This window comes from Giraffa tippelskirchi, chromosome 2 (genome assembly GCF_054371585.1).
Source record: "Giraffa tippelskirchi isolate mGirTip1 chromosome 2, T2T-mGirTip1v1.2.pri, whole genome shotgun sequence".
NCBI lineage: Eukaryota > Metazoa > Chordata > Mammalia > Artiodactyla > Giraffidae > Giraffa > Giraffa tippelskirchi.
In genome coordinates, this window is record NC_137276.1 from 187,461,506 (window position 1) to 187,473,739 (window position 12,234).

At 34.7% G+C, this 12,234-nt stretch overlaps 1 protein-coding gene across 37 annotated transcripts in view; it reads left to right on the forward strand.

The window, feature by feature from the left end:
• The window catches only part of SENP7 (SUMO specific peptidase 7), a 169,214-nt gene that overhangs the window by 56,819 nt on the left and 100,161 nt on the right, over nt 1-12,234 (forward strand). For all 37 annotated transcript variants that reach the window (XR_014077542.1, XR_014077541.1, XR_014077546.1 and 34 more), the window contains one exon: nt 220-317. Coding sequence is in view for 29 of the 37 variants with exons in the window: in XM_081572393.1 (XP_081428519.1) it covers nt 220-317 (98 nt within the window). In the remaining 8 variants the exon portion in view is untranslated. The remainder of the gene's footprint in view (nt 1-219; nt 318-12,234) is intronic.

The window sequence follows — 12,234 nt, forward strand, 5'->3', positions numbered from 1 at the left end:
TATATTTTTAAATGTCTTTCTTCTATTATTTAGTGGGCTTTTGTTTCTCCACTAGCAAAAGATGCCAGGTGTTTTTGTAGATTGCATTTTTACCCCTCTGTGAACCATTATGAGTTTGGCTGTTTATCTTTAATTTCTAAATAAAAAGAAAATTTAAGTGCCTTTTAATTGTTGTATTCTATATTATTGAAATTCCAAATTCCATTTTTTTTTTCTTAGTTGAAAAGGAGCCTAAGAAATAAGGTCCTCTCTCTAGACCATAAAAGTAAAAAAGGTGTACGTGGTCATCCTGTCACTTCTAAGATATCACCAGAAAGGTAAGATACATGTATGTGTGTGACACAGGATGGTCTTATGCTATGTAGAGTGTGACTATGAATGATTCATTTAACCTTTTTGGGTCTCAGTTACCACAGCTTCTTAAATACAGTGATTGACTTCAGTGGCCTTTGTGGTTCCATCTAAGCTCTGACTTTCTGTGATTCTAAGTCATCTTAACTCCTTCTTTGTGTGTTTGGAACATCTTGCAAGATTTATCTAATAAAGCAAGGGTTATATATAAACTCATTAAGATGCTGGATTCATCACTTGTGGTCTGTAGTGAAAAAAATGCTCCAGTTAGCAACTGCAGTCCTATAGTCATAGTATTAATGAGTAATGGATATGCTGAAATTAAATAGCTGTGAGATTCAAATTACAATTTTTACTAGAAGGAATTGAGAGCTAAATTTTTAGTATTGGACAACAGTAAATGCTTAAAAAGTTGTTATTTTGCAAAAGGGCATATTTTTTAAGAATAGTAAATGAATAGAAAATGACAGTAACAAAGTAAAAATTAAAATTATTGGAGTTGGCGCAAGTTAGATGACTAATTGGAGTTCTTGAACTTATATCAGAGCTCTTTGTAAGCTATTTAGTCTGAATTCTCACCTTTCAAATGAACTGTTCTTAGTAAATAAATGTATCAGGGACTCTCTATCCTTACCAATACTTGCTTTCCCTCCCTCCTTCCCTTCCTTCCTTCCTTTTTTCCATAGTTGTCCTAGAGGGTATGAGATGATGTTTCATTGTGGTCTTAATAAATGTTTCCTAATGACATTGAGTGTCTTTTTACATGCCTGTTGATCATTTGTATATCTTCTTTGGAGAAATGTTTTTTTAGATCCTTTTCCTCTTTAAAAATTGTGTTGTTTATCTTTATATTGTTTAAGAGTTTTTTTATATATATATATGTTCTGGAGACAAGTCTTTATCAGATATATGGCTTGCAAGTATTTTCTGTCACTCAGCTTTTCACTTTATTGATGGTGTCCTTTGAAGCACAAAAATTTTTTCCACTTTGATGAAATCCCATTTATCTATTTTTCTTGTGTTGCTGTGCTTTTGTTGTCATATCTAAGAAACTGTTGCCTAATCTGAGGTCATGGTGATTTACTCTTGTGTTTTCTTCTAAGAGTTTTTATAGTTCTAGCTCTTAGATTTAGGTCTTTTATCGATTTTGATTTAATTTTAGGTATGGCATGAGATAGACATCCAAATTTATATCTTTGTTTGTGAATATGCAGTTTTCCCAGCAACAATTGTTGAAGAGGTACAAATTTTTCTTGATACCTTTTTTGAAAATCAGTTAATGTTAATATAGGGTTTATTTCTGGATTTGAAATTCTAGTCCATTGATCTATATGTCTGTTTTTACCTCAGTACCACTGTGTACTGCACACTGTATTGTAACTTTGTGGTAAGTTTTGAAATTGGACAATGTGAGTCTTCCAACTTTATAATGGTTTCAAGATTTAAAAAATTTTTTTGAAAAAACCTTTTTTGGCTTTACCACATGGCATGTGGGATCTTAGTTCCCTGACCAGGGGTCAAACCTGTGCTCCCTGCAGAGGAAGTATGAAGACTTAACCACTGCCAGTGAAGTCCCTTTCAAAATTGTTTTGATTGTTCTGGGCTTTTTGCATTTTCAGCTGAATTTTATTTTTTAAAAATATTTATTTATTTTATTTTGGGGCTGTGATGGGTCTTTGTTGCTGCATGTAGGCTATCTCTAGTTGCGGAAAGTGGGAACTACTCTTCATTGCTGTGCATGGATTTCTCACTGCAGTGGCTTCTCTTGTTGTGGAGCACAGGCTCTAGACACATGGGCTCAGTAGTTGCAGCTAGTGGGCTCTAGAGTCCTGGCTTAGAAGTTGTGATGCATGGGCTTAGCTGCTCCTCAGCATGTGGGATCTTCCCAGAACAGAGATCAAACCAACATCCCTTGCATCCCTTGCATCGCAGGGCAGATTCTTAACCACTGGACCACCAGGGGAGGAGCTGAGGAGCTGAATTTTACAATCAGGTTGTCATTTTTAGCAAAACATCCAACAAGGATTTTGATGGAGGACATGTTGAAAATCTGCAGACCAGCTTAGGGAGTATTGCCATCTGAACAAATTAAGTCTTGTGGTTCATGAATATGTTTTTCCATTTATTTAGGTCTTATTCAATTTCTTTCAACAATATTTTATAACTTTCAGTGTGTCTTGGACATTTATTGTTGAACTTATTCCCAAGTATTTTCTTCTTTTGATGCTGTTGTGAATGGAAATGTTTTCTTAATTTTATTTTCAGATGTTTCATTACTAGTGTGTAGAAATCCCATTGATTTATGTATATTAACCCTGATTTATATACTGTGACCCTGTTTGTCTTATTAGTTCTAGAAGTTTTTAGTAGATTGCTTGGGATATATATACAAGATCATGTCACTTGCAGTTAAACATGACTTTACTTCTTCCTTTTCAACTGTAGGCCTTTAATTTTTTCCCCCTTGCCTGATTGTCCTAGCTAGAATATACAATGTATAATGGAAGAGTCGGACACAACTGAGCATCTGAACTGAATGGAGGTGGTGAGAGTAGAAATCTTTGCTTTGTTCCCATTCTCAGAAGGAAATCGTTTAGTATTTCACCATTAAGTATGATGTTAGCTATAGGTTTTTTATAGATTCCCTGCTATGGTTTAAATGTTTGTATGTCCCAGCAATCCATATATTGAAATCCTAATACCCAACGTGATGATATTTGGAGATGGGGCCTTTGAGGGGATGCTTCAGTCATGAGGGTAGAGCCCTCATGAATGGGATTAGTGCTCTTTTTATAAAAGAGACCTCTCAGAGTTTCCTGGTGCCCTCTACCATGTGAGGACACTTTGAGGAGTCTGCAGTCTACAGCCCAGAAGAGGGCTTTCACCCAGAACCTGACCGTGTTGGCTGGCACCCTGATCTTGGACTTCCCAGCCTCCAGAACTGTGAGAAATAAATGTTTGCTGTTTGTAAACCGCTGAGTCTGTGATGTTTTGTTATAGCTTAAATAGACTCAGACATGCCCTTTTTTGTGTTGAGGAAGTTCCTTTGTGTTCTTAATTTGTTGGAGGTTTTTTGTGATGAATGTGTGTTGATTTTGTCAAATGTTTTTTCTGCATTTATATAATTTGTATCCTTTATTAATATAATATGTTACATAAATTGATTTTTAGATCTTAAACCAACTTTCCTGGGATAAATCCCACTTTATCTTGATTTATGATCTCATTTATTTGTTACTGGTTTCAGTTTGCTAGGATTTTTATTGAGGATATCTATGTTTGTATTCAGAAGGGAAAATAATCTGCTATTTCCTAATGTCTCTGTCTGGCTTTGGAATGAGGCTAATAATGGCCTTGTAGGATGAGCTGAAAAGTGTTCTTTCTTACTTTGTTTTCCAGAAGAGTTTCTGAAGGATTATGATTAATTCTTGTTGAAGTGTTTGATAAAATTCACCAGTGAAGCCATCTGGTTATTGGTGGTGGATGTGCTTGCATGCATGTGTGTGTATCTGTGAAGCTTTCAAATTACACAAATTCAGATTTTTGCTTGTTATAAGTCTTTTGAAATTTTCTACCTTTTAAAAATGAGTCAGTTTTGGCAGCTTCTGTTTTTCTAGGAATTTGTGTATTTTAAGTTATCTAATTTGTTGGCATACATTTGTTCATAGTATTCTAACACTGTTTAAAATTTCTATAATATTGCTGGTGATGACTATTCTTTCATTCCTGATTTTAATAATTTGAGTGTTTTTTGTTTTGGTTCAGTCTACTTGGATAATTGTAGATTTTCTTGATCTTTTCGAAGTACCAAGTTTTGGTCTCATCAGTTTTCTCTGCAGGTTTTCTATATTTAATTTCATTTATTTCCACTATAATCTTCTTTTCTTCTTGATTTGGACATAGTTTGTGCTTTTTTTTATAATTTCTTAAGGTATAGAGTTAGGTTATTGATTTGAGATCTGATATCTGTCTTCTTTTCTAATATAGGTGTTTTAAATTTTATTCTGAGCACTCTGTTAGGTGCACCTCATAAATTTTGGTGTTTTGTAATTTTTTTTTTTATTAAGTAAAAGTGTTTTCTAGTTTCTGGTATGATCAATTCACTTGCTTTGAAAGTGTGTATTGTTTAATTTCTATGTATTTTTAAATTTCAAAGATATTCTTTTATTGATATAATTGACATATAACATTATATTAGTTTCAGGTATGCAACATAATGATTCTACACTTGTATATATTGTGAGGTGATCACCACAATAAGTATAGTTAACATCTGTCACTCACAGTCACAATTTTTTTGTGATGACAACTTTTGTTTTTTAGCAACTTTCAAATATACATTATAGTATTTTTAACCATAGTCACAATGCTGTACGTTACATTCTGATGACTTATCTGTTGTTAATTGTTGATTGAATTCCACTGTGGCTTGAGAATGTTTTATATGATTTCACTTCCTGTAAATCTGCTGAGGTTTGTTTGTAGCCTGGCATATGGTCTTTCTTGGAGAATGTTCCATGTGTTTGAGAAGAATGTGCATTTTGTTTCTATTTATTAGAGTGCCTCTAGATGTCTTTTAGATTGAGTTGGCTGATAGTGTTATTCAAGCCTCTGTGATTTTTTTTGTCTCATTGTTCTATCACGACTGGGGTTTTAAATGTTGAACTATTATTGTTGAATTGTTAATTTTTCCTTTCTGTTAGTTTTTGCTTAATGAGTTTGTGGTCTTATTATTATGTATATGTATTTTATAGTCGGGCTTCCCAGGTGGCGCTAGTGGTAAAGAACCCGCCTGCAAATGAAGGAGACAGGAGACATAAGTTTGATCCCTGGGTCAGGAACATCCCCTGGGAGGAGGGCATGGCAACCCACTCCAGTTTTCTTGCCTGGAGAATCCCTGTGGACAGAGAAGCTTGGTGGGCTCTAGTCCTTAGGGTTGCAAAGAGTCGGACACGACTGAAGTGACTGAGCACGCACGCATGTTTATAGTCAGTATATCCCACTGATGAATTAAACCTTTTGTCAATGAATTATTCCTCATTGTTTCTACACACATTTGATGTTATTTTTTCTTTAAAGTTTATTTTGTCTAATACTGGTATAGCCATTCTACCTGTCTTAAGGTTGCTGTTTGCATGGTATACTTTTTCCATCATGTTACTTCGAACCTATTTATTTCTTAGAGTCCAAAGTGTGTCTCCATTCAAGAGCATACAGTTGGATCTTAGTCTTTTTGGACTACCATAAGACAATACCATAAGAGTAGGTGGCTTATAAACAAAAACATTTATTTCTCATGATTCTGGAGCCTGAGAAGCCCAGGATCATAGTACTTCCAGATTCAATATCTGATGAAGGCTTCCTGGTTCATAAATGGACATCTTTTTGCTGTGTCCTCAAAGAGTGGAAGGAGCCTTCTCTTGAACCTTTTTTTATGAGCACTAATCCCATGTATGAGGGGCTTTACCCTCATGACCCTCCCAAAGTCCCCACTTCCTAATACCATCACTTTTGGGGGTTACAATTTCAGAGTACGAATTTTGAGGGGAAACATACATTCAGAGTGCTTCCTAGGTGGCGCTACTGGTAAAGAACCAGCCTGCTGATGCAGGAGACGTTAAGAGACTCGGGTTTGATCCCCGGGGCGGGAAAGTACCCTGGAGAAGGGCATGACAACCCGCTCCAGTATTCTGGCCTGGAGAATCCCATGGACAAAGGAGCCTGGTGGGCTACAGTCCGTAAGGTTGCACAGAGTTGGACACAACTGAAACGACTTAGCACACATACACACATACATTCAGAACATAGAAGATCTTGTTTTTTATTTTATTATAAGCTACTCTCACAATCTCTACCTTTGATTAGGTTATTTAATCCATTTACATTTCATGTGAATCAAGGTGTCAGCAAGGCTCTGCTTCCTTTGAAGGCAATAGGGAATAATCTGTTCCATGTCTCTCTCCTCTTTTCTTCAAGCATTCAGTCCTCCATATTTACACGTTTTCCCTGTATGTCTTCATATTGTCTTCCTTTTGTGTATATCTGTTTCTGCCATTTTTATAAAGACACTACTCATAAGATACAAGCATACTCTGTTTTATTGTGCTTCACTTGATTGGCACTTTGCAGATACTGCATTTTTTACGAATTGATTTTATAGTAATTGTGCCCCTCCTACTGTCTCATTGGGACTTCTCCTTTGTCTTTGGATGTGGGTTATCTTTTTTGGTGGGTTCCAATGTCTTCCTGTTGATGGTTGTTCAGCAGTTGTGATTTTGATGCTCTCACAAGAAATGGTGAGAGCGCGTCTTCTACCCTGCCGTCTTGAACCGATCTCTGTTTTTCACAAACTGAATGTTGCAGGCAACCCTGCATTGAGCAAATCTATCGGCACCGTTTTTCAAAAAACATTTACTCACGTTGTGTCTCTGTGTCACATTTTGGTAATTCTTGCGAAATTTCAGAACCTTTTCACTATTATTATATTTTTATGGTGGTCTGTGATCAGTAATTTTAAAAATTGAAGTATAATTGATTTATAATATTGAATTTCATGTGTATAGCTAAGTGATTCAGTTGTATATTTTTTCATATTATATTTTATTGTAGGTTATTAGAAGACATTGAATATAATTCCCTGTGCTATACAATAAATCCTTGTTGCTTATCTGTTTTATGTATGGTAGTTTGTATTTGTTAATCTCATAATCCTTATTTGTCCCTCTTTCCCTTCTGTTTGGTGACCATAAATTTGTTTTCTGTTTCTGTGAGTCTTTTCTGTTTTGTATATAGATTCATTTGTATCATTTTTTACATTCACATAGTACTTGTTATTCTCAGTCTGACTTACATCACTAAGTACGGTATTCTCTAGGTCAATCCATGCTGTTGCAGATGGATTTTTCTTCTTTAGGGCTGAGTAATATTCTATTGTATATTTGTACCACATCTTCTTTATCTGTTCCTCTGTCAGTGGACGTGTAAGTTGCCTCTATATCTTGGCTATTGTTAAATAGTCCTTTAGTGAACATTGGGATGTGTGTATCTTTTCAAATTATGATTTTTTTTTTGGATTTATGTTCAGGAGTGGCAGTGGTGGATCATACAGCAGTTCTGTTTTTAGTTTTGTTTTTGTTTTAATGAATTTTCATACTGTCCTTTGTAGTGGTTGTACCAGTTTATGTTCCAACCAAAATTTTAGGAGAGTTTCCTTTTCTCTTCACACTCTCTAGCATTTATTGTTTGTAGATTTTTTGACGATAGCCATTTTGACCAGTGTGAGATGATACCTCCTTGTAACTTTGATTTACGTATCTGTAATAATTAGTGATGTTGAACATCTTTTCGTATACTCCTTGGCCATCTGTATATATTCTTTGGATAAATGTCTAATTTGGTCTTATACTCATTTTTTGATTGGGTTGTTTGATTTTTTTTGATATAGAGCTGCGTGAGCTGTTTGTATATTTTGGAGATTAATCCCCTGTCTGTCTCATCACTTGAAAATATTTTCTCCCATTCTGTGGGTTGTCTTTTCATTCTGTTTATGATTTCCTTTGCTGTGCAAAAGCTTTTAAATTTAATTAGGTCCTATTTGTGTATTTTTGTTTTTATTTCAATTACTCTAGGAAGTGAATCCAAAAAGATATTGCTGTGATTTATGTCAAAGAGTGTTTTGCCTATGTTTTCCTCTAAGAGTTTTATAGTGTCCAATCTTACATTTAGGGCTTTAATCCATTTTGAGTTTCTTTTTGTATATGGTGTTAGAGAATGTTCTAATTTTATACTTTACATATAGCCATCCAGTTTTCCCAGCACCACTTATTGAAGAGACTGTCTTTCTCCATTGTGTATTTCTTGTCTCCTTTGTCATGGACTAATTGACTGTAGGTGTGTGGATTTATTTCTGGGCTTTCTGTTCTATTCCATTAATCTCTATTTCTGTTTTTGTGCCAGTATCATACTCTTCTAATTACTGTAGCTTTGTGTTATAGTCTGAAGTCAGGGAGCCTGATTCCTCCAGCTCTGTTTTTCTTTCTCAAGATTGCCTTGCCTATTTGGGGTCTTCTGTGTTTCTATACAAATGTAAAGCATTTTTGTTCTAGTTCTGTGAAAAGTGAATACTACAATGAATAAAATTGCTGTGTGCACACTCACGTACAAGTGCCTGTATGGACACATTTTTATTTCTTTTGGGTAAATACCTAGGAGATGGGTTGTTGAGTCATTGAAAGTACATTTTCAACTTTGTTAAGAAACTGCCAAATGTTTTCCAGAAGTAATTGTGTCATTTTTCATTTGCACAAGTGGTTCAGGAGAGTTTTGCTTCCTCAATCTTCCTGTCAGGACTTGTATGGTCAGTCTCTGTCATCATCCCTTATAATGTATGTGTGGTGATATCTTTTTTTTTTAAGAGCTATGTTTTAAAAAATTATTTATTTATTTATTTGTTTTGGGTTTGCTGAGTCTTTGTTACAGCATGTGGGCTATTTGTGTGGGTTCAGTAGTTGCAGCACATAGGCTTAGTTGGTGCATGTGGGATCTAGTTCCCTGATCAGGGATCAAACCCATGCCCCCTGCCTTTGAGTGCAGAATCTTAGCCACTGGATCACTAGGGAAGTCCCATGTAGTGATATCTAATTGTGGTAATAATTGCATTTTGTTGATGAATGATAATATTGAGCATCTTTTCATGTGTTTATTGTTATTTTGTATATTTTCTAAAGTATCTGTTGAAATATTTTGCTCCCTTTCCCATTTTTTGAAAATACAAACTTTTTTTAAAGACCAGAAAGATGAGATTAATGATACCGAGCATCTTTTCACATGCATATTGTCTATTCATATGTCTTTTCTGTGACGTGTTCAATTATTTTGTCCTTGAGGAGGAAGGACACAAGCCTCTACCTTCCAGTGATTCTCTGACTGGGGCCATGCAAATTGGACAGACAAAATAAAGATAAATAAGAGAAAAAGAAACAATCTATTCAACACATGCAGTGTGCATATACATGGGAGAAAGTCTATAAAGAGTAACTCAAAGGAGTAGTTACAGCTTAGGCTTATGTATTATATTAACAAAGGACAACAAATTTCTAGAGAAATGATAAGACAGAGGAAAAAGTTTTGCTATTCCAAAGATGGCGAACTGTGGGATAGAACATATATGGGGGAAACTAATAGGAGATAATATTTGATTAGTAAGGCTTGTTATGTGAATTACATTCCTGGGCTGATAAAGAGCCTCTGGTGATAAATAGTCTAAACCTGCTTTTAGGCAAGCAGTGCATGGACAGGGAGCCTTTTTGGCATCTGCTCTCAGTTGCTTTCAGTTCAAAATAATCCTTGTGCCAAAGTGGCATGTTTTGTGGTAGGATATTTTTATTCCCTGCACCTTTTTTTTTTGAAGGACAAGAAATACTAAAATTAGATTATGAAAAAAGAAACTAAAACACTGCCTTCATTCCAACTGTCAGTTTCTAGAATCTAAAAATAGGACACCATGTTTTGAGGAGTGATTATCTTTTTTTCTGAGTTTTGAATTTAGCCAAGTTATATCACTGTTATATTTATGCATTCATTGAAAAACTGCTTTTGTTGAAAAATTTAAATCAAACAAAATTTGAAAAAAAAATTTTTTTTCTATTGTGGTTTTGCTGAGTTTTTTTTTTTTCATAATTACAGATTTTTACATGTATGAAAAGTACTACAGAAGAAATGTGATATAATTTTTATTTTCTGGGAGTGATAATTTTTAAACTTTGAGTACATCAATCAGCAACTATTTTCCCTTGTAAATTAAATGAATAGTAGTATAATAATTTATAGCTTAGAAAGGGACATTTTATAAACAGACTATTGCATGATTCTAAAAAGCTTAGGTGAGGACTTCCCTGGTGGTCCACTGGCTAAGACTCTACTTTCCCAATGCCGAGGGCCCTGGTTGGATTCTTGGTCAGGGAATTAGATCCCATTTGCTGCAACCAAGAGTTTGCATGCTGCAATGAAGACTGAAGATCCTGCATGCCACAACTAGGACCTATTGTAGACAAGTAAATAAATAACAGTAAAAAAGAAAAGCTTAGATGAGACTTCCCTGGTAGTCCAGAGGTTAAGACTCCTCGCTTCCACTGTAAGGGGCACCAGTTTGATCCCTGGTCAGGAAACTAAGATCCCACTAAGATCCCTTGAGATGTGGCCACAAAAAAAAAAAAAAAAAGCTTATGCAAGTACTTTAGCAGGGATGGTATATATATCATCAATAGAATGTTAGGTTATGTGGAGATCTTCATTTAGCTGTCCTCTACTCTTTATTTTTACTGTGAAATATGATGCATCTACCAAAAAAATGAATAAAGGGTAAACTGTTTAATAAATTATTCATTATAATTTAATGTTTTTATAAGGCAAATATATTTATATAACCACCATTCAGTTATAAAATAGAAAATTAGCCCAGAAATCCCATGTACCTTTGTAGTTACAATTCCCTTTCCTCTCCTTTAAAACTAACCTGTCTCCTAACCTTTTTTGGGATAGTATTGCCACCTAAGTGTGTCTCAAATACTAAATTTAGGTTTTATTTTGTCTGGTTTGAATGTTTTTCTTTACTCTTTAAGTTTCTATTTGAATATCTGTAGAAATACTAGGGCTAGGTGGAATTGTAAATTGGTACAGCCACAGTGGAGAAGAGTATGGAGATTCTTTAACAAACTAGGAATAAAACTACCATATGATCCAGCAATCCCACTACTGGGCATATACCCTGAGAAAATCACAATTCTAAAAGACACATGCATCCCGGTGTTCACTGTAGCACTGTTTACAATAGCCAGGACATGGACACAACCTAGATGTCCCTCAACATGTGAATGACAAAGAGGTTGTGGTACATATATACAATGGAATATTACCCAGCCATAAAAAGGAACAAATTTGAGTCAGTTGTAGCGAGGTGAATGAACCTAGAGCCTGTTATACAGAGTGAAGTAAGTGAGAAAGAGAAAAACAAATACTGTATATTAATACACATATATGGAATCTAGAAAAAATAGTACTGATGAACCTGTTTACAGAGAAGAAGTAGAGATGCAAATGTAGAGAATGGTCTAACTGAAACAGCAGGGGTAGGAGAAGGTAAGACAAATTGAGAAAGTAGCATTGACATATATAGACTATCATGTGTAAAATAGGTGGGAAGCTGCTATATAACACAGGGAGCCCAGCCTGGCACTCTGTGATGACCTAGGAGGGTGAAATGAGAGGGGAGGGAGGCTCAACAGGGAAGGGACATATATATATATATAATTATGACTGATTCACATTGATGTGTGTCAGAGGCCACTACTGCATTGTAAAGCAATTATCCTCCAATAAAACATAAATAAAAATGAGATCCTAAAAAAAATGTTCTGAATCGATAATAAAAGAATTGATTCCTGTGTGGTCTCTAGATACTTAACTAAATCGAGTAACAAATCCTGGCTAATAATGTGAGGTATATTTATTTGGATTATTCCTTTCAAATTAGAGTGTGTTTTATAGATGATTTTTATATTCTTAAGTAAATATTAAAAGGATTTTTAAAAAGAATGCTAGGGCATTTAAATATAGAAGTTTTAAAAATTCACCTTTAATTTTGGGGAAAAAGATTACTGCCTGCTGCTTTAAAATATTATTAGTCAAATTACAATAAAGCAAATTTATGAACGTGAAATAAATATTTTTACAGAGAACCCAAATTGCCTTTTTCACTTAGAACCAATAGTTAGAATTACCAGTAAAATCACCAATGGTACTTCTTTTTTTTTTTTACTTTTTATTTTGTATTAGAGTATAGCCAGTTAGCAATGTTGTGGTAGTTTCAGGTGAACATTGAAGAGA